Source organism: Semicossyphus pulcher, unplaced genomic scaffold (genome assembly GCF_022749685.1).
Source record: "Semicossyphus pulcher isolate SPU_LCO1_2020_fin unplaced genomic scaffold, fSemPul1.0.p SCAF_18, whole genome shotgun sequence".
NCBI lineage: Eukaryota > Metazoa > Chordata > Actinopteri > Labriformes > Labridae > Semicossyphus > Semicossyphus pulcher.
The window spans coordinates 19021492-19048203 of record NW_027211691.1 but is presented as its reverse complement, the minus strand read 5'-3'; the positions used below and the strand labels follow the sequence as shown (position 1 = coordinate 19048203).

The window sequence follows — 26712 nt, the reverse complement described above, 5'->3', positions numbered from 1 at the left end:
CATTATATTTTAGCAAAGCCACAAGGTGGTGCTCCATGTTTGAAGTAGCTCCGCAGGGAATACAGAAGCTTCTCTTATTAAGAAAGGTTAAAATATGTATTTGATTTTATACTATATGTGGGCAACATACATTTTTATTTAAATAAGTTTATGTACTTTTGCATGATAAAAGAAAAAAGAGATGATATTTAAAAAATCTCAGAGATAGCAAACTTTGATATGGTCTATGGTCCTGCCCCATCTGAACAGATTTTATTGTGTAAGAAAAGGCTCATTGTTTTAAAGAATTTTGTAGATATAAAGTTGGTTTAAATAAGAAAGTAACTCATGTTACTTTGTGGCAGTATGGTTTTGTATTATATACAGCACATAATGCAGGCCTATTGAATGTGTATTACAGTTGTCTATTATGCGGCTGTTAGGCTGTACACTTCCTTGTAAAAAAGTTATTAAATTATCTGAACGACAAACACTACATCGATCCAGAAACATGATAACCTGTTATTTCAAAGATCCATTAAAGCTTTAATTATATTAAATCTTTAGACAATGACCGACAGTGTAAAGACATCAAATGTTTCTTTAGACACCTCTAATACATGAAACCCACTGCAAAGGTCAACAATTCTTCCCAAGTGACGTTTAGCTGAACTTAACTGAAATACACTCAGCTGACAGTAGGGGACACTATAGTGTCAACTTGCTGCATCCAACTGTTCTGTTTTATCAGACCATGCCCCAGGTTAGCCTAGGAAAATGACTGTAATGACCACTAACAGTCCAAGATGAATAATTCGTTTTGTCTAACTTTTGACCAAACTTGAAAAAAATGAGGCCACACCCCTAAAAAAAACACGTTGGTATCATGTCAGTGCACTTAACTGTCAAATGGTGAGGGGAAATTGTTTCTCAAGGTATCGATTTGGGCCTTAACGTCAAAAAGTAAAGGGCCTAACGAGCGACCGTTAACATGGGAGATGAAAAGTGTCCGTTGAATTTTGCCGCTTTTTGGATGCAGCTCTGTCAAACCGACAATATTCCTGTGCTTCTATTCTTCTAGTTAAATTCGTGATAGTAAATACCCTTTTAATTGACTCGCCATGTCAAAAATAATCCTTAACATTAACGTTTTCAGTCTGTACATCGTTGTTTTCTATGGCAGGCCTACTGTCGAACAGGGCTCTCCCTGCAGTTAGAGCCCAGATCACGCATGCGCAAAATAGCTTCGTAGCCCCGTCAACCAAGCGAGGTGGGTGGGAGAAAGTTGGGTCAAGTTGCCAGAAATGGGAAGAAAATACCGGAAACTTGGTCATTTTATTTTCAAAATATAATATTAAAACGCTATCGTGCTGAAAGTATTTTGCCATTTGTTCCAAAAACAACAAATACGTGTGCATTAAGATGATGATTAGAATTTATATGACCAGACATTCTATTTAGATGCTTATCACGTCTAAATGTCTGTTTTATTTTTCTAACTTCAAAATACGTGTTATAAATAGTTCTACCTCTATATCATACTAAAGTTAATTTACAGTAGCCTATGTTCATGCACAATGTACAAACTGGCTGCTATCCTTTGTAATAATGTACCTCTCACCTTTTAGACTTCACAGACAGTATAAGACAGGACCTTATCAGGAGCTGTGTAACACATCATGTTCATCCATGTCCACAATGGTGAATTTTCAGATAGTTTGCGGGGTCATATGGTTGACTTAAGTTCAAACACCCTTGCCATTTTATCATAACATCTTGGGCAATACTATACTAACAAATAATGATAAAGTAATGGAACTTGTGGAACAGCTGAGCCTGCAGAATTACGACATATTGCACTAAAATGTGTTAATTTGGCCACCAAACGTGAAAAGAACATAAAAACAGCGTTTTTTTATTTGATACCTCTAAATTACCGGAATAATTTATCATTCAAGCATTTATGTGGTATAAACAAAATTATTTTGGTTTTACTTTGACAATCATGGCCGGAAATGACATACTTCCGTCCAGCTAGCTTGACTCTAGCTCTGAGAAGCTCGAGCGCGGCCGAGCAGGAGAGAGTGGCAGTGAATGTGTCTGCTGCAGCGTTTAGCATTAAAAAACACAAACTACGGCTGAAGGAGAGAGGACCAAACCCCGCTGCAGTTCGACACGACCTCGGCAGAACATGGACTATGATCAATTTTAACCAGAGGCTGGTAACGGTTCGCTGTTTTGACGACTAGCGGGTTATTGAACATCTGTAGAGCATAATGAGGGCATCCGCTATTCTTTACGGTGGTTTTTCCTCCGAGGTTTAGTTAGACGCAGAGTGACACTATTTATAAATGCGTCGTTTTTAGACATCCTCTCAAGGAATAGACACACCGAGGGGACACAGCCTGCAGATATTTAGTTAATTCCCTCCTCCTGTGGCCCCTGGGGAACAGTGAAGTCATTTGAGAAGTCACCGGAGAAGAAGACACGTCTTAATCATCTCGATAGTTTTACACAGTTTTGCTTGAAAAAGAAAAAAAACGGCTTTCCTCTTCCAACGGCTCGCGGCCGCACCGGACTCCCTCTGCTTTTTTGTGTTTTTAAATCTTACATGGTTTTGTCTTTCTGAGCATTCATCGCCAACCCTCCCGTGGGCATTTCCCCCCCTAAAGGATGCCGGATCAAATATCGGTGTCCGAGTTTCTCTCGGAAACAACAGAGGATTACAATTCTCCGACAACATCCAGCTTCACCACCCGACTGCAGAGCTGCAGGAACACAGTGAATGTGCTGGAGGAGGTAAGGCCACGGTGTCAGCCTGCCTGCAAGCTGCACGAATGATGGATGGATGGATGCTTGAGGATGCCTAATTTAACAACACAGCCAAATACGATACCATTAAAATGACCTCAAATACAATACTAACAGATATTAATGCAGTTATACAGCCATGGCTACATGCAAAAATATCTATATTCAACTGATGATATTTGACACAATTTCAAGAGGCGTAAATGTTTTTTATGTTGCCTAACCGCAACTAAAAAAAGAAAATAATTGCACCTGTAGAGCTGCAGTTGCTGTGAAAGGGCATTTTTTGATGTTGCACACTTATTTTAGTGCAAGATGCAGGGCTTGTGTGTGAAGGTGAACTCTGACATTGTGTGTTTTTTAAGCTGCTGCTCTTTCTTGCCTGATATGTAAAGTACTACAGAGGGGGTGGATGGCTTTGGAGGAAGAGTGTATGTAGGGAATAGGAGGATGGATGTGCACTCAGGCCTGCAGCTCTCTTGTGTTCACTATTACATAACTCACAGCTTCAGAGCATGCTGCCAGGCTGTAGCTATGTGTGTGTGTGTGTTTGACACACAGAGAGAAAAAAACATCTCTCGTCCCTGGCAGTCAGATCTGGATTCAGGATTATCGAGATTCCCTATTCTCACATAGACCAGATTGCATTCAAAAAACAGTCGATTTCTTCTACTGCAAAGAAACGCACCCAAAGTCGCACTCTCTGATGCCGTGTCACCTTTAATCATGCAGGGGGAGTGTAATCAGGCCGGGCAGGTGGGTTATTCTGCGTGTATATGTGTGTGTGTGTTTCCCACCTCCCCACCCCCACCGTCACCCTGCACTGGCATCCTTCCTGCTATGATTAAATGGAGCATCAAACCAGGGGAGTGCACACCTTCGCTGCTGTCCGTTAATGCCAGCGCGTGACCTCATTTCCCACTTTAAAACACATTTCGTTGCAGATGTGACACACAGGATTTAGTGTAATCTGAACCTTTAATTTATACTGCTTTAAATGCTTTAATTGTGATTAAAACGGCACGGCTCACATGTAAACAGTCACCAGAGATTGTTTGTTTAAAGGAAAAAAACACAGGCCGAGTCATCCCTTCAACATCCTAACAGCTACACACAGCCTGTGCCATCCATCACTTCACATATCCTCCATCCTTTACAAGCTCATTATATCACAAGAACAATAAAATCGACCAAAACAGACCCAGGGCCGTGTTTATTCTGAACCCAGAGCACACTCTCTGTAACAAGGGAAAGGCTCGCATCATGAATCACCTCCCTGGCTCCGTGCCTCCTAAAAAACCGAGAGGCTGCAGCACAGCACAAACGAAAAACATCTGTTAGAAAAAGGGCCGCCATGTGCGCTCCATGGGCTGCAGTAGCCGCTGTGGAATTTCTGCACAGATCACATGACGAGGAAGACCATTATGGTGGTGCCGAAGAGCGAGCAACATGCTCTTCAGTGGTTTAAACAAAGACAAGATGCCGCTGGAACATTTCAGGGGAGGATTGTCAGCCTGTCGGGATACACCCATCAGGCGCAGACACACACATCCAGCCTTAAACCCTGCATTCTGCTAGATTAGTGCCTGTTTTATGAAATTAGCTACCCTGTTTGATCCCTGCGCAGACATGTAAGAGCTCCCTTGCATCATCCGCCCTCTGCAGTGAAGTAAAACTGCCTTCAGCCTGTCTTTGCCTGAAGAGGAGTTTGTTTAAAACGTCCCGGGTTTCTGCTGAGCTCTGAGTTCCTCTCCTCAAACTTAAAACCTTCATCCCTTTTCCCCCCTTCTTGCTTTGTTGACAAGTTGAATTATGCAAAGGTACGGGCTTGAATATTTAATGCTGTAACTTGAGGGGCTGAGCTGACCCACAGCAGCAGGGTAGTCATTCTCTGAGTCATCCGGAGGTGCAAAGACAAAAAAGAAGTTGTCGCAGCATCATATCGTCTTAATTCAGCACCGCACATCCATTATTGATCAGCGCATAATGACACAAAGTATTCATGAGTCACCAGCCTCCACCCTGTAACTTTTCTCTCCCTGTGGCGGCAGCAGAGCACACAAAGATGTTTGCTGTTTACTCTGGGATCAGTGCAGTAACACCGAAAACAATGAGCAGCGAGATGGAGCGATAAAGTTTTAAAAATAACCCGCCTGAGTCGCTGTCCTGACTGTCGGAGACACAGGAAAAGGGGGCATTGTGTGTGTGTGTGTGTGTGACGGTGGCAGAGCGGAAGCGGGTTGGCGAGTCTCGGTTATGTTTTGGTATCATTAGGTGTGAAGCAGTCACTGTACTCAGGAAGCAGTGTTGGATTTTCTGTCAGTAAGATTGGATGACTAAAGGTGGTAATTCCATGTTTTCATCCTTAGTTGAAACTACTATGATGGTCAAAAATGACAGTAAATGCCCTCCAATAATCCACAAACGCAACATCTTGGAATTTATTTTCTAAGGTATTCAAGCAACACTGATATGAATCAGATAAAATGAATGAATTGTTTGGAATTAGACACTGTAATTCAAAAATATTTGGTCTGCTAGAAGAGGAGCATAGGGATGGCGTCGTAGGCCTCCGCCAAAGCAAGATATCTTCACAGCTACCTACCACATCGCCATAGAGTTTTGTTTGCTAATTTATCCTCTGAGCACCTGATTTCCCATGACCTAGTTAGCAAGTTACCATGTGCACACTTTGGCTGTCAAGGGGGAAATCCCCTTCTTGGTTTGTATGACCCTTTGACCTTTTCCTGACTAATACCAGCAACGAGAAAAACGTGGTTTTGGACATCTTAGACTTTTGGATTGATTTGTATCTTGACATTGTGCAACAAGCATGACGCATCTGTCTTTATTGTCTCTGGTTTAATGGCAAACAATTGATTGTCTCTGAATGATTTTAGATGAATCATTTATTTTGGCAGTAGTAGACGCTTGCTGTTAGGACACAACTGTGTCGCAGTCCAGGAGCTGCAGCCTTCAAAGGCTGTCTACATGGGATGAGTCATTCATAGCCTGTGTTGACCGCTATAGCCGAACTGAAATGAGACGGTCTGGTCTACTGAGGATTTCCTGTTTGTGTCACCAGCTGTTCCCGCCCTTACCCTTAAGTCACCAAACGCCGCTCCTGTCGCCTAGCATCAGGTAGCTAGCGGGCTAACTAGCTATCATAACTCGTAACTTAACCTCTGATTTTAAAAATAATTTGTTTCAAGGGCCCTTTTTAACATGTGTATCACTAGCTATTCAATTGAGTTGAAACCAAAACCTTTTGCATTTAAAAGTGTATTCCTTGGCCGCCAAGAGTCCACCATCTTTTTTGAATTGGCGCGTAATGAATCTTGGGATACTTTAGGCCACGAAGGATGCACCTGATGGATCCTTCGTGGTCCGGGAAAAGCACGCATCTCTCGACCGCATCTGAAGGAGCCTTCGAAATGGGACAGCTTTCGATGTGTCTTCGAAGGATGCAGCCCCTGGATTGGGACACAGCTAGTGCTGTGCTAAAATTGCTAACTGCATGCTAGCTTGTAATGCTAATTAGGGCTGGGACACAATATATATCCAGCAATATATCGACGTCCCGACTGAATATAAGGCGCTCTAAATAGATTCCCCTGCAATTTTGACTCACTGCGTCACTACTTCATGACACCTCGTGGTGGTGCTGATGACATGAATGAGGCTAACGTGAACAGAAAGGAATTGGCCGGAGAAGAAGTTAATCAGATATCATGATGTATCTTACAATACATCAGTTATCGCAGAATCGCTGTGTCGTGATATCATTGGTATCGTGGGCCAGGTATTGCGTATTGTATTATATCAAAAGTGACCCTATGATAGCCACCCCTAATGCTAACCAGCTAACGCTACATACAAGTCTTTAAAGAGAAAGATTAGCATGTCTGAAAGCGTTTCTACTCTTTATTAACTAAACATAACAACATATCAGCGAGTGCCTATATTACATAAAGCTCATCAGCACCTGGATCTTTCCTCCTATATAAGAACAAACACACACGCTAACTAGCTATAAACACTAAGCAGATTGTGTGTTTTGGTGCAGCAGCAGAGAACAGCAAACGTGACATTTGCTTGTTTGTAAATGTCACAGGTTATTGCTCTAAAACTCTCCTGCCTGCTCACATTTTCTCTGATGGAGGTTAAAATTAGCAGCGGGCACTTGTTATTCTCCCTGTGGGCTGTGCATTGTCTGCCTCTCTACCCCACAGATGGCACTTTGCGTCACTGGGCTGACTCTCCTAAAGCACACAGAGCCGCACAGCGATACAAGGGAAACCCTCACTGCATTGGCATTCCTTTGAGCATGCCTCTCGCACCACATCACATGGGCCGGAGCAGAAAAATGTTGACTTTTCACAGTCATTCTATTCAAGCATGGCTGGGCTTGACCTAATAGGCTGAGGCCTTTTATATTTGTTACTTTATATAACAGCCTTTTCAGTCGCTGCATGTTAAGCTCGGAGAGTCTGATGCTATCAAAAAGCTGAATGAGGAGTTTTCTTCCGAGCCACTGCGTATGAATACTGCAATTAAAGCCATCGCCTGAAGTCTCGTAGAGTAACTCTGATAATGCAGAAGATCCAGTTTATAAAAGTCCCACCAGGACGTGACTTTCTTCTAACCCCGCTCGTTTTTACATGATCCTGTTTAAAACAATATAAAATACAACTCGAGTCTTCCTTCTTGTTGCTGCCCGAAGCTTAGATCGTCATCTTTTGAATCATTATGTTGTACATTTGTGGATGACGTCATTGCTGCTATCGACTTACATAACCTTTTAGCTTAGTTTGTACAGATTGTAGGGATATGAATCATGTGAAGAAATCTAAAAGCAAATGATTTCTCATGATGAAGTGTTACATTTATGTCAATTTATAGACTTAGTGTCACTCCAATGAGACGTTTGTAATCTCGTCGGCTCCCTGTGGAGATTTTGACCTTTACTAGAGCTGCGGGGAAAGATGTCAATGGGATACACATTTGTATCACATGCGGACATACATGTGTGGCGATAGTGTCCCATTGTGAAAGGGGGAAGTAGCCTACAGGACAAACTGTAAATGAACAATGCACATTTATTAGGTCTTTAACAATCTCCAACTTTTTAATTTAGATAAATGTCTTTTAAGTCACTATCTATCGCCGAATGAGTTAACACAATGGTGACTGATGAAAGCCTTTGCATTTGCAGTATATCATATTTTTATGGACCGGGTGTCTGTGGCGACAGTCGCGGAAAAAATCACAAGCTGCGCCCAGTTAGTGGCGCATTTCCATCACCCAGAAATTTTGTCTATCGGAGAGTGTAGGCGGAGCTAAGCGGCTGCACTTCCTGTTTCTGTAAGCATTGCGAGGAAACGGTAATCTACTATGGCTGAACAAACAAAGAAAAGATCGTTGACTACAAACTTCAAAAATAACGGATAATCCAAAGAAAAAGAAAGAAATTCGACGCCAGCCGTCGACATCTGGTTACATCAGGAAGTGTGCTCCAGTAATGACAGAGTATCGCCAGTGGGTGGTGCTCAAGAGCATGAAACTGAAAATTTCGAGATTGTATCTTTAAATGTGATTTGTAAGGTAGGCAGTGGTAGCGCCAAATGGTTTTCCCAAGAGTGATCAGTCGACGGTCAGTATTTAGTTAATGTGGTGCACATTTAACAGAATCCTCACTATGTTCAGTCTATCACTCTGCTTTTACCCATTAAGGCAACAGAGGCGAGCTCAACGAGCATCCAGCTCGCAAAAACACTGAGGCTGATAACTGCAGCAGTACTGCAGGTGTTTTCTCAGACTCTCCTGGTGGCGGGGGAGCTGAGCAGGAAGGGAAACTTCTATTTACATCTTCACATTTGAGCAGCTCAAACCAGGAACATTTGGGCCTTCTTTTTCTTTCTGACCCAGTAAACTAAGATTAACTTTCTGTTTATGGCTTATTACCAAATAGTTTAAGCTGGAAAAAAAACATTGGGATTTGGAACCACACAGTTTGTTTTAATAGCCTTCAATGATGTCTTTCAAAATAAAAGTTTCAAACACTAGAACTATGAGGGTGTTGTCTACTGGCATGTCGTGCTTTTATTTTCTAAAAGAAGTCTGGAATATATCAGAAACTTCATACAAAGATAAAAGTCTGTATTTTCAGTTCATTCATTATGTTGTGCAAAGCCTTTTTAGGGACACACAAGGCTCATAGGAAACACTCAGTATGTGTGTGAGGCCTTGAGGAACAACTGAAGAACATGTTTTCTTTGTAATAAAAAAGCCTTAGGTTAGTTTTAAAATAATCACAGTGCGTACATTTGTTTATAATCATAACTTAAAGTTGTGTCTAAGAAAACGCCTGAGGCCACATTCTAAACAACATGTTACCATGTGAGGCTTCAGCATCGTCACATGCAGCATCCAGTCCAAAAAAAAGTGTTAAAAGTCGACACAGATAACAGATCCCTCTTCCTCTTTTCTTACATATTTAATCTTTTACACTTAAGAGGGTGAGTCAGCCGGTTTTACAAATGTTATTGATCTGGACTACCAGAAAGTCTTGAAGTGTTTAAGCAGGAAGTTTCATTTTCACTTCTGGTTTGTCTCAGCTTTTGTGTTTTATTCTGTCATGTATTGATTAACACTGAATACATTTATGGGTACCATGTATTACGTCGAGTATAAAGATACATTTGGTTATGGATTATTTTGCCAAAACTTTTATAAAAATTTTCTTTTTCATTTTTTGTTTTGGACCACTTTAATGAAACTCACAGAAATGAGGCAAAAAAAACGATGAATAATTCAAAAGGACGAGACTGGTTTAGTTGCCTTTACATAACAACACTGAGTGCTGGCTATTTGAGGCTCCGTTCAGGAACATGTTCATCTGAGGAGCACAGCTGCGTCACATTCAATTATAAATGAAGTTATGGCTTTTTATTCATCATTTGTCCCTTGTGTCACCAAACCCAGTGAATCACTCGGTGTGAGAGAATGGGAGCATTTTCCATCCCTTGGCACCCTTACTCACATGACATCTTGTTCTAGTTAAACTGCACTGTAAAAAAACGAAACAAAGTCGTCACTTCCAAATGATCAAACTGAGATTTGATATTTTCAGTGTTGACTAAATGATGTGTCAGAGGAAACGGTGACTCTAGTGCTGGGATTTTTGGGGATTTCTTGTTGACGAAGTTTTGCATCTCAGTTTTTAGACCCAATAATTACTGACCTGTTTCCACCTGTTGAAATGAAATGTTTCAAATTGTAGCTTTTGGTTCAGACTCAAACACATCGTTTTTGGTTGGACTGGAAAACACTCAACTTGAATATTTTCCCAAGTTATATTCTTTGCCTGGAAGCATTTGTGGCATCAATGCTGCTATTATATTAGAGTCATGTGACGCTTACATATCACAAGTTGATAGTGGAGCATAGAAAAGAAAACGACTGTAAAATTAAAATGACCAGATTTGTAAGAGGAAATGACTCCACTGTTTCATGCTAGCAAGGAATTAGCTGCTAATGAAATGGCGCAGGCTAAATGACTTTATTTAGCTAGCGTGGCTGCTCCGCTATGTGGCCTAACGCTTAATTCACTTAATTCAAAACTGGAAACTATCACTTGGTAGATTTAGCCCATTATGTCATAATTGTTAACCCCATTGCTAGCCACAATGTCACGATGAATTAATGTCATTAGCGATCTTTATTGTGTTACACGTTGGTAGCGGTTTGCTAACAAGTGAAACCAAATACAAACTGTTGAGCTCCTTTTTAACTGAGCTAAATTGATGGTTTTAGTGGTAATGTAGGATTTTATTTATGTTACTATTGATGGTGACTTTTGCCGTCATTTTGCCACCAATTAGATATTTCTGTGTTTACTAAGTGGGAGGTTACAGTAAGTGTTGTAGCTGTCATACAACACAAATAACTCCAGGAATGCGATGACTGAACATCGCAGATTGATGATTAAATAAATGAGCATCCTATCAGGATAATGATTCTTTAAATCTCCTGACGCATACAAACAAACCTCTGAGCATTTCCTGATTTGTTCTGTCTCCCACAGCGGGAGGCGAGACTCTGTTGTGTCGCTTGTTTGTGGGCTTGCTGCCGTCTGTGGCTGAAATCTGATAATCGGTCTGTGGGCACAGCTGTTGGCCTACCTTCCTGCCACAGCTGCGCTCTGTATATCATCAAGGGCTATTAGCCGGCAGCGGATTAGCCCAGACCAGACTCTGCTCCGGCACTCTGATCCCCGTGCTCTTCCCCAGATTTAGGCGAGGAAGAGTGGGTCAGTGTTAACATCTGTCTGCAGCCTTCCTCACACGGATGGATGGCGTTACAAGTCTTCTTCTTTTATCAGCCATTTTAACCTCTGATGAAGGGATTTAGTGCAGTTACCAGCTGTGTGAACATAAAATTACGTCGTATGACTGGTACGCTACAGGTAGATATTGATCATTCAAGGTAACAGTTTTTATGTAGCAATATTTTAGCTATGCTAGCAGTGTGGCTTATAGGATGGCAATCCCCTGACTCTTCCTGTAACGCCACTTGAGGTTTACAACTGTGCTTTTTCATGAAATGTCTTAACATCCATTGGACGGATAGCCATGAAATTTGGTACAACCATTTATTTTCCAAACAGGATGCACTGCTATAACTTTTGTGATCCCTGCCTTTCATTTAGCGCCGTCATCAGGTCATTGTTTCTCTACTTTATAACCAAATACACGCTAAACTAATGCCTTTCCCATAAACCGTACTTTGTGTTAAGCTATGTAGCAAATGCTAGCATGCTAATATACAAAATTAAGACAGTTAACATGGTAAACGTAATAAACAACACCATGTTTGCATTACCTTAGCAAGCTAATGTTAGCATCTAGTTCAAAGCCCCCCTGTTTTTCACAAGCTAGGAGCAGACTCCTGCCCTTACTGACCATCCCCCATCCTTATTGTAGGTTAAATTATATTTTATGCTATAATATTCAAATATTTTCACATTATTAGTGTCAAGAAAACAGTCAAAAAAAGGAAAATTTAACAATATCATCCAGCCGTAACTCAGATGTGGATTGAGGAGTCGCTAACATCGCCCTACTCCTTTTTTTGTTTCCGTTTGTTCAGCTGCAACATAACAACCACCTCCTCATCCTCCTCTGCTCATCTTTTGTGGCGCTCTTCCTTTTTTCCTTCTACGATTATATCAGAGCAGTCGTAACACGGTTGTCCTCAAGGACCGCTCTGCAGAACCGGGAGACGGTGCTGTCCTGTGACGGCCGGCTGTCTTGTCGAGGCCCGAGGGGTAAACAGAGCATCTCTGTCTGCGAGCTTTGATGCTGTTTGGCCCTGTACTGTGTCTTTGTGTGTTAGTGCGTTTGTTTGTGTGTGTGTGTGTACCACAGCTGAACAATTGATGCAGCTTTTCAATGTTGAATTTTAAGACTACTTTTCCCAGAACAGCCAAGTGCCTGCTGAGGTCATTCAAGCCTGGAGGAGAGGCATTGACGGCCCTTTAAGACTGGATGTTTAAATCTTTTATAAAGGCTTTTAATGTCGGTGAAAAGTGTTCTTCCATTTCCGCGTCATGACAGCTGCTATCAAAGCTCCTGTCAGTAGTCTACAATACAAATGTCAGAGGGGGAGATACAACTGGACATGTGCATTTAATGTGGTCAAAGATCACAATTAAGGCTTATTTCAGCTCCTCTGTGTGTCCAGTTGCTCACACATCTGAACATCCAAATGGCCAATAGGCGAGGATACACCTGTGGTTTTGGACTAGCTGCTCTCTCTCCCAGCAGAGTCCCATAAAGTGTGAAATTGGAGACTCGTCTGCTGAGAAACTTCAAGGAATGCTGTAAAGTCTTGCGCCTGTGACTTTGCTTAAGGACTCATGACCGAGGCCGAGTGCAGGAACATTACTCAGCGGCTGGAAAAATAGCGTTTCTTCAGATTGTGCATGTTTCTCAAGGGAGCACATTCTTTAGGCGGCGTGCACCAAAGATTTACGACGCGGGCGGCTGGTCGGTAGGAAGCAGAACTGGCAGGCTTATCAGCTGATCAATGACAAGTGGAAGATAAGAGCTTGTAGTAGTTTATTTTAGTTTTTCTTTGAGCGACCGACACAGCACTGGTTTGTTACACAAGATGAGTTTTGGCCTTTTGCCAGCTCTAGTGTAGTATTTTGACTTCACTGTGTTATAATTAATCAATACTCAAACACTTAATGTTGATTTAACGAACCAGATTTTCTCTCATTGTTTAGCCTGTAGGAAAACAGCTAAACCAACACCAAACTCTCACTATAAGGTCGAAGTAGATTCCCTAAATCCCAAAATGACACATTGAAATATCCTATTTTGTCCCACCAACAATCCCAAACCCAAAGACATTTTGTCTAATATTATAGAAAACTAGGAAACCATTAAATATTCACATTTCAGCAATTTGAATTAGTGAAAATCTGCATTTTAGCTTGAAAAATGACTTAAACGATCTATCATGGATGATCAAAAAAGGTTATTTATAATAACCTTGCAGTAAAGCAGCTGTCATGGAAACATATAAACGTTTGAATTGAACGTTAGTGTAAAATGTATCTTTTTTGTTAGCTGCTGATTCTCAATTTTGAAGCCAATTTAAATAATAAGTTACTAAAAAGATCAAAATATATACAACCCTCAATTTGGGACCCTCAACACTTCCAGGTCGACATTGTTTTGAGTTTTTGGTTCCAAGGTCAAGAATGAACTTTTAACCTCAGCCAATACCTCCTGAGTCTTTAATCCATATCAAGAAATTCCCGACATGTGACATGGTCTCCTCCACACAAGCACCATCATTCATTGGTTTGTTTTGGTGGAGCAGTTGAATATTTCTGTTCTGAAAAAACACGAAAGCGACATGACAGTCAGTCTATCTGTGTTTCTAAAGAGACAACATTCCCTGTTGTCTTTTCCACAGAATGAAACCAACCATTTCCTGGTTTCTGATGAAAGGTCATGTTTACTGTTCTCAGTTCACTGGAAATGAACACATTTGGCGTGAGGAAGACACCGCTTCAGTCCAGATCTGTTCTTGTTGTGCAAGGCATTTGTCATTAGTAGAGATAGGCTGATATGTTTTTTTCTGGGCCGATACCGATACCAATTATTAGTAGTCAAGGAGGCCGATAACCGATATTTGAAGCCGATATTCATTTGCAGTAAAAGTGAAAATATTGGCGTCAAAATTTTGAATAATATAAACTCCAACACTTAACTTTGTTTAAATGCCTTTAAGCATATGCATCAGAGCCAAAATAACCCAGTTTTAAATTGATTTCTTATCGGCCGCCGGATTAAAAAAAAAAAAAAAAAGGCAGATGCCGATATGCGTCAAAGTGCCGAATATCGGCACCGATAATCGGTCTATCCCTAGTCATTAGATCTAAAACAAAATTAGTGGACTCATTGCAATTTCTTCCGTTTTCTGTCAAAATAATTGCCTCCCTATCGAGAATATCATCAGCAAGTTAATCAATGATTAAAATAATCGTTGGCTGCAGCCATACTTTACATTTGCTTAAAGAAGTGGATGTAGTCTTGAGGTCTGAAAACACGATACGATACGTGCGATACGATACGATACACTTTATTGTCCCTGTAGAGGAATCTGTCTTTGATTCGAAAGCTGCTCACATTTAGAGGCCTGAAACATGCCCTGCCCATTCAGGGTAAAATAGACGGATACAGCAAGGTATTTTTAATAAGTGGCTACTTTGTGACTGACAAGTTGCTACCACGGCGACCCCTCAGTCATGAAAGTGAAATAGCAAAGCTTATCCACCCTATCATCCATATATGGTCAATGCTAAAAACCAAGATGGCGACGTCCAAAAAGCTAGCCTCAAAACGGTAGTCTTCTGACCGTTGGATTGTTATGCTAAGCTATGTCCCCTTTGTATATAAAGTCTACGGTTTCTGCACTATTTGGCATTTCATGGACTAAATGATTAATCAAAACCAGTTATGCGTATCCCTGATAAGTTTTAGGGTTTTTATTTCTCTGGAAACAAACAAGCTCTTTGTATTGTTGCAGTTTCGTTTCTCACTCACATCAAACTGTAGACAAAAGGATGCTATCTGTCATTGTTTAATCATCAGCTGCTCGTTCCTCCCACTATTCTCCTGCTGACGGGTGTTAATGGCATCGCCTCTGAATAATCTAACAGCTGCTTCACATGAATAATGACTTCCTGACTGGTAAACACAATACAGATAGAGGTTTTTCGCTGCTTGTTTGATTTGAGGAGAGTCTAATGCAGCAGTGCGGAGGCGTGATTGTGAAAACATGCACATTGCTCGAAACAAGCGGTGGGCCGAGTGAGAGTGAGCATCGCGGGGGGAAGCCGCCAAATGATGTGTGAATGTAACACTGCTGCATGCTCGGCTTGGCTCGTTCCTGGCCGCGTACATGCATGTCGGTTGCTGGGTTGACTTGTCTGAAGATCTGCAGCAGGGTGAGGGGTTTTTGCTTTTGCAGCTCATCGCGTCAGCACAGAAAGCACGCAGCCGAGCGGCTCATTTCTCTCTCTCAAGGCATATAGCAGGACGCTAATAGCAGCGATACATAATGGAGTAATCTCAGACTTGTATTGACTTCTTTTAGTGGCCAATAACATTAGCAGGCCGGGCATGCAGGCGAATTAGAGCAGATATCCAACATAAACTGCCAGTAAAGAAGGCTGCAAGGGCGGACACTTTATATTGATTTAATTTCACATCAGTGCAAAATGAAAGTCAGCTAACAGAGAGTTCTGTTTATCATCACAGTATATGTTTCAGTCGGCTTCATTCTTTGTCAAAGTAACATTATTCTCACATTGAGATCCACATTTCATTGTGGTTTGGACTTCCTTGTGGGTCATTCAAGCTCTAATGTAAGTTTGCAACCAATGGGGATTGAGAATTGGCTGCAAAAAGACAACGCATCCATAAACTGTGCTGCTGGAAAATCTAATGTGAAAACATTACAGGCAAAATATTCTATCATGATAAAAATGATGTTTGGTCGTGCTGTAAAATCACACAACAGGCTCTCAGTCGGCCTGTGGTAATATTACACAGGGGATTTCATGCGCGCAGTCATTGTGTGTTTAAACCTTTGTAGATCAGACACTGAGTGTGAAAGGAAGCAGTGACACTGATAGCAAGTGTAATACTGTGTGATATTTTCTATCAGATGGAAAGTTTCTGTTCTGTTAACTCTCGGCCTTGTGATGCACAGCTTTATTTTTTGGGCAAATATCTCCAGAGAGATAGTTTTATTTAAGTTTTTAGCATAGCTGATAAACTGGAGTATTTATTAAGGTGTCATGTATTCTATTATTTACTTATCAATACAGATATGTTATTGTTTTGTGCAAGCTGATTGAATGTTTCCTCTAGTGCAGTCCATCCATCCATCCATTATCTATTATTGTGTTCAGGGACGTGGGGCTGCTGGAGCCTATGCCAGCTGTCGTTGGGTGAGAGGCGGGGTTACACCCTAGACTGATCACAAGTCAATCACAGGGCCGACACATAGAGACAGACAACCTTTCACGCTCACACGCCTACGGGCAATTTAGAGTCACCAGTGAACCTAACGAGCATGATTTTGGACTGTGGGAAGAAGCCGGCGTACCCGGAGGGGAGCCACACATGCACGGGGAGAACATGCAAACTCCACACGGAAAGGCCCACTTCGTCTGAACCGGGATTCGAACCGGGAACCTTCTAACTGTTAGGCGCTAACCACTGCACCACCATGCGGCCCCTCCAAAATGATGATATTCCAGTGAGCTTCCACTGTATTTTGTAATTAATGCTAATTAGCCAATTTTAGAATTGCCATTGTTAGCACATTAGCACGCTAACATTAGCAGCAGCTTTGCCTTTGCAATCTTCATTTACTGTACCCTTGAATGAAACTATCGAGCCGTGATTTCGACTTGTTCCTTGTACTATAAAGATGCTACATGGCAGCTAACCCAACATTTCCCACCAGCACATAAATCTACAAGCGACTATCCAAGTCGGCCTCTTCTGGCGATGGCAGATTATCATAACAACATCACAATAAAGTCGTTTTTGCTAAAACTCGCCTCGTAAAAAAAAGATTAATTGTTCACTCTGATGGATCACTGACAGTATATCAAGCTAGTTTAAAGTCTCTGTGGGGAAATGTTTATACTGCAGTCTCCGTGAGAAGTCGTAAATGTATCTAAAATGCTCTGGAGAACGCTCAGCACTAATGTGTACGCATGTGTGACGTATAGTTAAAGCATTGAGGGGCTAAAGTAGACTGCGTTATTACTGCTTTGTTATTATCTGTTTTGGCCTTTTAGCCTCTTGGTTGCACTCATGACCGTGACATCATGGACTATTTAAACATGTGAGTAGGTGGAGGGAGAAGAATTGCTAACTTATTGCTCTGGATCAAGGACAGCCTCTATAAATATTATATTCTTAAGAGTATTAGGAGGTAAAAAATCTTGGTTAGGGCTCTTAAACCTCTTCCATCCATTCAGAAAAACACTTAATTGCATATTGATTGATGTTCTGGATCCTCAATAACCCTGACATTTTATTTACAATTTCAGTTACTCTCCATAGGTCATGTGGTCGCCCTGATACACCTCTTAACCAAAGCCAAAACCACAGGCAGTCGATCACTCTCTTTCAGTACCATTTGTGTGTGTGTTTGTGTGTGTGTATGTGTGAAGTAGGCCATCTGACCTCAGCTGCTTTTGGAAATGTTACATCCTCTCATTTTTCCCATTCCACTCGGAGGGCTGAAGGCCTCTCCGGCTGCAGGCCCAGAGAAAGGGATGTGCATTTGTTTCCTGCCAATGAAAACGGCTCCACACCCTTCCTGCTTGAGTCATGCCACATGGACTCAACAGACAGACGGCAAAATGACTTCACGAACAGACAGACAGAACTACGAGCGAGACAAGCTTGATTGATGTAGTCTTTTAAGCGTATTTTAAGCGAGTGCAAAATTAGGAAGTGAGAATGCAAGAAGGAAGCAGAAATGTATCTGATCTGCTCACTTTTCCTTAAGAAATCCCCCCTGCTGTTGCTTTCTGGCTCAAGGGGAAGTCTTTTGATAATCGTCCCCTTTCCTGTTTTCTTCTTCTAGGAAATAAATTAGCATATTAGCCATTCTGGGAACTCATGTGTCCCAATCTCTGCAGCGTGAAGAGTCAAATCTGCCACAGTGGCACAGCTGACAAAGAGAGAGCTGGAGAGTTAGTCAGAGCCGCTTCCCACAATCTCCATGCCGAAGAATGTAGAGCCGGCGCGTGAGACGGCCAGATCGCATCTCCTTGGTAGCGGCGCAGCCGTCCACAGGAGTGATGCCAAATGAGGAGGAGGAGAGGGAGGTTTCAGGGAGGATATGAGAAAGATGACTGACGTGCCATGAAGGTGACAGAGCAGCGGATCAGCGAATTAGGAATACACTTCCTAGTCAGCCATGTTGTTTTGATTCCCCAGCTGTCAGCAGGGAGCAGTTGGTGTCATTAGACGGAGTGCTCCCGACCCGGGACAGGACACTGACAAGCCTGGCCGCTTCCTGCTTCCTGTCAAAGGACGGCTGCAGGGGAAACGGCAGGGCTGCTGAGGGAGGATAAGGCCTGGGGCAGGAAGCGTGAAGCTGAGACAGCCTCCAGTCAGTCATGCCCAGTCACCTTCCAATTTCCCCCCGAGGCTTTGACCCTCCTGGGCATGACTGTGTGTGTTTGTGTGGTTGTTTGGGAACCAGGAAGTCAGCCCCCATTGGTCACATGGGTCATACTATAAGAGCCTTTGGTCATTTTGGGGGGTATTCTTGTTTAAAGTAGGGCTGCAGCCAATAACTCCGTTATCTCTCATGAGTGAATATTTATCTCAAGAAAAATGATGTTTGAACTGGTTGAAATGCCAGAATTGCTTCTTCTGCCTCCTGATCTTTGTAAGTGAGACACTTTCAAGGACTTTCATGACCTTGATTTTCACGCCGCTTGCAAAATCCGTTCCTGCCGAGGCACCGTGCGAGGCCGCCGCCCTTCACCTCCTCTTAAGTCGGCCCTTGACCTCTCTGGCTCCGACTCTGACAGACCTCCACTTAAAAGCGTTCTGACACGGACATGTTGACTTTCCCAGCACAAATGGCTCTTCAAGATGGCTATTTCTCAGTCAAATAACACATCATGAAAAGAATGAATGTGCTTTATTATTTGCTTCTTTTTCTCAGCAGCATTTAATAAATCATCCATATGCGTCACATTGAGAGACGAGCGGCCGCAGATGTTTTGGCATTGTCACATCGCTAATCCCTCCGGGTTCAGTTGGAGCTTTCCATTGGTGTCTGGCAGATAAAAACAATCCTTTGACTATATTCAATAGTTGTCGGCCTCTTGGAGAGCAGGGTTTGGATGCATTCTTGGCTGTTGCCAAGGGTTTGCAAAGACGGCATGCCAAGACGGCGCTACTTAATTGATTTTTTCCTCCTAAAAAGCTGTGAGATAACAGCTTTAACACACCAGCTCTCCAAGTTACATTAGTCACATTTAACACTGAAATACTGCCAATGTGTTGATATTTATCTCCTATCCTCTATAATATGTTGTTAGGATTTTAACTTAATATTGTTTAAACAAAAAGCCTTTACTTAATCACATTTTGTAAACCTAAACAACAAAAAGGGGCTAAGAGAGCTAAGGTTGTTTATTCCTGTTGCAGCTGAATATTTAATTATGACTGGATTATGGGTGACCCTTGGGTGGCGGTGCCAGCTGCTCTCAACATGAGCACCACAAGAGTTCCTGCTCAGCCTCAGTTTCGAGCTCTTCAGCCTAATCAGCACTACAACCTCCGAATAATCACAGGTCTACTTTGGAGGCGTCAAACTACAGACTGACTTAGTGGAAATGAGAGGACACACAGCTTGTTAGTGAATGAGTCTGCTGTAGTGAGATCTAATCTGTGACTTTGGCTGAATAACAGAACGTGTCTAAATAATTAGATGAAGTCTGCTGTCAGAAGATTAATGAATCATTTCCTTTCAGCTTGATGAACAATATCAGTTCTAAATTAATTTCTGTCAGGTTTCATCTAATCATTAATTAGTCTTCAACATAGTAAAAAATACCTGTCACAAGCAACCCAGAACTAGGGATGCACGATATTATCGGCACGTTATCGGCCGATATTGGCTTAAAAATCAATATAATTAACCGATAAAATAATGGGCTGCTGCATACTTGATTAAATGCCCTACCTCGGCGCAATGTCCCCAGCGCGAAGAAGACCTGTGCGGCGCAGCGTGATGACGTCACGTGTGTCTACCTGCAAAGTTTTGTTAGCAGAAACAAAATGGGGATGTTTGGAGGTTGATGTTAATAACTATTTCCAGGTTTTTTGCTAAGCTAATCGGCTACCACTAGCCACAGCCTTAAATCAAAGGGACAGTTATGAAATGATTACGGCTCTAGTCAGCTTATTCTCCAAAAGAAGAGAGAAAGCACATTTCCTAAAACTGTTGCTGAGAGATAGAAGTACTTTCTCTTGGCAAATATTATGTGCTGGTATGGTAAAAGCGCTAGTGCAGCCTAGCTAGGTGGCAGTTAGCATGTGTTACGCTAACAGCAGTGTAAATTTTTATATTGACGGCCATCCTTATCTATGGTATCTAAGAGTAGGCAATGCGGCAAACTAACACAGTTATTGCTAGCTCTTGTGACCAAAATGTTAGCTTGCCTAGTTGGACCGTTTTGGTGAACACTGAAGCTTAAAAAAAAATTAGTGAATTAGCTTACATTACTTAAAAATAAAAGTCTATGAAACATTTCCTAAAATGTCAAACTGTGGCTGAGAGATGGAAGTAGTTTTCTAATAGGGTTATGGCAAATATTGTGTGCTACACAGACCTAGCTAGTTTGGTGACAAGTGCTGGTGCAGCCTAGCGTGGTGGCAGTTAGCAGTGGCTAATGTGTGTTAAGCTAGCAGCAGTGTTAATTTTTAAAAATTGACCGCCAACACTCTCTTAAATCCTTATCTATGGTAAAGAGAAGGCAATGTGGGTAAATAATTCAGTCATTACTAGCTTGTGATCAAGATGTTAGCTAGCCTAGTAGTCGGACCATTTTGGGGAGCACTGAGGCTAATCAAAGTGAATGAATTTGCTTATATTTCATGACAGTAAATGTTTCTCATTGTGAAACATTTTCAGTGTGTTAAGGCAGTTTGTTATTAGCCTATAGTGTAGCTTGCTTCAACAAAAGTATAGTGTCTTAGCTTAACTTTCTACATAGCTTAAAGTGGCTTCCCTAACAGAGGGTTTTTCATCCTGTTTGAACATTTTCAGTCCAGTAATTTTCAAGATAATAGTATACACAGAGTCAGTTTTGGCTAGGATAATGGTACTATTAAAGTTTCATATTGAAGCCTGTTTGGGCCACTGTTTAGCCAAACAGACACTGGGCTAGATAATGAGGCAGCATGGGGGGCACTGGACAGTCTGTTCCCATGTGCAGGGGGATCAAAGGGCTCGGCCCTGGCAGAAAGGGCCCTGCGGCGGCAAAATACCGCTGCCGTAATTGGGGAAGAGCCATGTAAAACTGTCGAGGGGGGGCCAAGGACAGCTTAATTATGTTGTGAAATTTAATTAGCTGACTGTTGTGTGTGTGTGCTTCTGCTCTTAACCGACTGACCTTGGAGTAATGGTGTTATAGCTGGGGTTTATCATCTATTATGAGAAAACATGGAAGAGTTATGGTCCCATTCCCTCTGGTTAAGATGGGTGCTGTCAGAGTAAATTATTTTGAAAACCCACATTTAAAATCACTTAGTGGAGACAGGTAATTTGTTTGTGTTTGTGTTGTTTGTTTCCCCTTTTTCTGAGCTCAACCAGTCTCCTCATTATCTCAGATTTCCTTCAGTAATAGTAATTACACTAAATGTCACACAGATGGTGCTCAGTATGACAAGTGATTTCATGTTGCTGCTAAGAATCTCCAGGTTGTTTATCTGACAGCGGAAATAAATGCCTGACCTCAGTGTTGCTGCTGTGTTGGAATAAACCTGGGACCTATCACATGCTCAGACATTTATTTTTGACTGATAAGGGATGGTGGTCAAATCGAACTGGGTGTTGTATTGATACCGGCATGATGCGTGTGACCAAAGAACTATTGATTAGTCTTGCTGCATGAATTACTTGTGGGGCCATTGTGATAGTTTCATTTCCAGTCAATGTCAGGGTCATGTCCAGTAAGTATTGCAGGTTATCTTCTTTGGTTAGAAGCTGAAGGCTTGTGTGAAATGATTTATGCTACAGCAGCTTCAGCACCGGAAACATGAGCTGTGTCCCATTTCAGGGGCTGCAACCTCCTAAGGACGTATTTGAAGGTCGACTGTGTCAAAGTGGCACATCGAAGGAGCCTTACAAATGGGACTCAGTCATTTCGAAGGCTCCTTCAGATGCGGCCAATAAATGCGTCCTCCTTTTCCCGGGCCACGAAGGATCCGTCGGGTGCATCCCTCGTGGTCCAATGTATCCTGAGATGCATTGCGCGCCATTTCAAACAAGATGGCGGACTCATAAACGGCCAAGGATTTTGGTTTCAACTCAATCGAATAGCTAGCAATACAAAAAAAATAAAATAATGTCAGAGGCCTTGAAACACATTATCTTTAAAATAATGGGTTAAGTTATGTGATGTTAGTTATGATAGCTAGTTAGCTCGCAAGTTACCTGTTGCTAGACGACTGGCGTTTGGTGATTCAAGGTTTAGGGCGAGAACAGCTGAAATCATCTGAGACTAGTCAGCTGAGACTAGACCGCCTCATTTCAGTTTGGCCTCAGCGGTCTACACAGGCTACAAATGACTCATCCTCTGTAGGCCGCGTCCTTTGAAGGATGCAGCCTCTGAATTGAGACACAGCTATAGTGTGCTAGATGAACAAGGTAACAAGAAGAAACTGACATTTAACACTCAAAATGATTACACGACTAGTGGTAAAGTAAAAGCAAGGCTATGAACTGTAAAAATATTTAAAGAGAGGTTAATGCTGTTTCTCATTTTAAGACATAATGTTACAATGTTGGATGTCCAGACTAAACGTGGGGGAAGTTTCAAATCTGTAGGTAAAAGTATGTCGGAGTAATCCCCAGGCTTCTCCGCTCAGTCTGCACGCGGCTGTGCACGCCAGGTTTCAAAGTTTTTTCTACTCGCTGCACTTTGTGACGTCACAGCAGCCGGCCAATCAGAAGAAGGGGTGGGGTTTCTTAAAGGGACAGAGCCGACTGAGTCGTTTCAGGCAGAGGCTGTATGACAGAGTTTTTTGAACTGTAAATTATGATAAGCCTCGCCACAGGTATCACAGAGTGAAATATGAAGCTTGAAATTAGCATAATACCCGGCCTTTGAGATATTTCGGTTATCACATTTGTATTATTTGAACCAAAGAGATATCGATCAGGCTGTAACGTCCAGGGCTTAAAAAAGGTACCAACATGGAGGAGCTAGATAACTGTAGATCCTCTAGTAGCATGACACACCCACAAAAAGCACACATATAAAAGGATACATTATGTGAAATGTCTCCCTTGTGTTTGGGTTGAATTAGGCCTCAAACGATCTATGCAGCATGCAAGTTGTGTTTGAATGTGGTGTGTTGATAGCTTTCCTGACAGGGAGCGAGCTGAGCAAAGAAAACAAGGAGTTATTCCTGTAGGTTGCTGATGTTTATGATGATGAATTTTCCTTATGTGAGGCTGCTTTTTATGGTGTTGATGGGCTAATCTGTGTCAGGGTCACACTAGCATTGCTTTGTCTTGAACAGCTCTGTATGACGGTCTTTAAATATAGCTCTGATTTATAGTGAAATGACTAACCGTGATATATAACGTCTGTGAAGTGTTTTCTATTCATACTGGTCGTTTATTTCATCTCCCTGGCGCGTTTGAACTGCGAGCATTAATCTCTGAAAATGCGAGGAAGTGAGACAGATAACTCACGGTAACAATAGTTCAGCGGCAGTGTTTATTCTTCCAGCATTTAAATGTTTCATTGTGAATAATCATCATAATTAATAGCCTGAACATGATAAAATTAGATGCAGGGCCTGTTAGAGAGCACAGAGGCTTTTGCTGCAGCAGCCAGCAGCGTTGAAATAATGATTTATGCCACATTCAGGTCAAGCACGGTATTGTGAGCACTCTGTCTACATTAGCTTTATGGAGTATGCATGCTTTGAATTACAGGGCAAACATTATTCTTATGCCCTTAAGTTTGCTGGAGCATCAAAATGATCTGCGCTGTCACTTCATGTGAATGTTTCCAGAATGTTCTTAATGAATGAAAGACTTTTAAAGGCGTTTTTTTTCCTCCTTTTTTCTCAGGCGTTGGACCAGGATCGAACCTCTCTGCAGAAGGTGAAAAAATCAGTGAAGGCCATCTACAATTCAGGACAAGGTGAGACTATCTGTGTCTAAATATATCATGTATAACGTGTGGTTTGGTGTGTTTGCACGGCCATTTCCAAAAAGAAAATCCCCAAAAGGAAAGTCCAGGATTTCTTCAATGTCTTCATGTCCTTTTGTGGGACAGCTGGTGTTTTTTTCTTTCGCGTGTGTGTTCAGGCTGTCCCAGAAACCAACACCTGAGTTTGTTTTGCTCGCTGCTGTGTCACGGATCCTCAGTAATTTTCCACTGAGCGGCCTCCTCCCTGCAAATTGACAGTTTCAGATGTTTGTCCCACAAAAAAAAAAGTTGGTGTGCGCTCCAGAGAGAAGGCAGTTTATTTAACTCCCATTGTCACTCATTGGATAGGAGAAGCCTGAAAACAACTGGAACCACTCTCAAGACCAGTGTTTGATAAACAAGCTTTAGCTAGATGTAGTAAGTGAAACAAATACTGTATGATGTAAAAATAGGATTACAGCTGGATGTTTGTGAGTGTTGCTAATTTAATGACGAGTCCATGAGAGTTAGGGGTGGGAATTGTAGGGTAACTCACGATAAGATACGCGATACGTGGCCCACGATAACGATTATATCACGATACAGCGATTCTGTGATAGTAGATATATTGCAAGACATCAGAGGAGCAGCCTGTGTTCATGTTTATAGTGCTGCCGAACAAATGCACATTGTCTTAATAAAGAAGTCAGTCAATAATTGGCCTTTTCCAATCATGCTTGAGCGACCACAGTTTGATTTCATGCTGCACTTGGCCCAAGATGATTCAGTTTAACAGGACACAGGAAATGCTAAAGATGGTTAACTTGCAGCTCCTCATCTTGTCAGAAAAGACTGAAAAGGACCATTGATTTGATATGTAGTAGCATCGTGAATGTGATTCCTTGTAAGAGCTTACACCATCGAAAACTACTTCACATTTCTTCGGGCTTCTTCACAGCACAAGTCATTCCATTCCTCAGTTGAGTGCTTTTAATTTGAAGGAGCAGCAGTAGGAAATGAAGGGTTTGCATAAATAGAAACAAAGCACGGCTCCAATGTGGTCTCAAGACTCGGGCTGCATGATGTGTTAACAATTGCGATGTGCGCATCTGCAATGGTCATATTGCAGGACGTGCGATGTTGAAGCAAATTAAGTGAAACACGTCAAGCTGCTACTTTATCGTTGCTCGGTGCCAAACAAGAACTCGCCATCTTCTCGTGACTAATCTACAGGAAAGGTCCGTCTGTTATCACATTAGTGCAGCTCTTTAAAGGCTTAATATGCGACTTTTATGTCCTGTAGATGTCGCACTTGAGCACCAGCATGAAACCAAAACAAACGCTCTGTTTGGCCACGCCTCCACCAACCTACAACCTGCTACTTTTTCAGCCCGGCTATTCTCCAATACCATTCTGTAGTAATGGCAGTTATGGGTCTTTGCAGTGAGACGTTCATGAGACTCGTTCTGTACTGTTTATGTTCTACTATGTAGCAGCAATTGAACATAATTATAACAGAGACACACTACCGAATAGGTTGGTAGGCCTGTACAGGCTCATCTTGGCAGAACGAGCTCAAGCTGCAATAGACCGCAGCCAGCACTGTACCGCTGCGGGCTAACGTTAGCACACTTTACTATGCATGTTGCTACAGCTGCCCGCTAGCATGGTTAATTACACAGAATGACCATGATGTGATAACGCTACAGAACACTGAGCAAGCAAGCTAACATTCAAGTAAACAGTGAGTTAGCTATCGTCCCTAATGTTACTCTAGTACGGGTACATGAAACGCAGAGCCGTCACCTCCGTGTAAACAAACACAGAGGTAGTTTGACTTCACTCTCTTTTTTAGGAAGTTATTTTTCGAGGATATATTTACATACTGTAGGACACACTTGATTTCAGATATATTTAAGTGTAAAATGTCGCATATTAAGCCTTTATCAGAGCACAGATTGAACAGACCGCTGTGCAGCAGAGTCCATGTGTCACCTGCCTTTAAACTGCAAACAAGCATGCGATGCTGCTGTTGTCACAGATCATGTCGGCGGGATGATCGAGGCAGACGCTTCATTACCGATGCTACAGAGTGTTTACTTTTAGCAGCTACACTTGCAGAAATGAGGCTTGATTGCAGGAATTTAATTGAAGGAGGTAATTATGTTTAATCGTTTTTTGGTCCATAAAATACAGGGCATGTTGAGGTTTTGGAATTATCATCAGGTTGCTAAAAACCCCAAATTCCAAGAAAAATACACAAAAAAGACCAAAAATACAGAGAAGAAAAAGTAACTAAAGAGGACCTGACTCGATCGTCCTTAATGGTAACTCAGCCCTGTTTGGACTCCAGTTTGGAAGTATGACAAAAATTCAAAATGGCTGCTGCAGGAGTGAGCTCTACAGGGTGCTCGTCTCACCTG

General features: G+C 42.0%; 1 protein-coding gene across 2 annotated transcripts in view; it reads left to right on the top strand.

Moving 5' to 3' along the window:
* Nucleotides 1-2045: 2045 nt before the first annotated feature.
* Nucleotides 2046-26712, top strand: part of asap1b (ArfGAP with SH3 domain, ankyrin repeat and PH domain 1b) — a 67533-nt gene continuing 42866 nt past the window's right edge. For both annotated transcript variants that reach the window (XM_069666914.1, XM_069666913.1), the window contains exons 1-2: nucleotides 2046-2778; nucleotides 24229-24301. In XM_069666914.1, coding sequence (XP_069523015.1) covers nucleotides 2653-2778; nucleotides 24229-24301 — 199 coding nt within the window. In that variant the 5' untranslated portion in view covers nucleotides 2046-2652. The remainder of the gene's footprint in view (nucleotides 2779-24228; nucleotides 24302-26712) is intronic.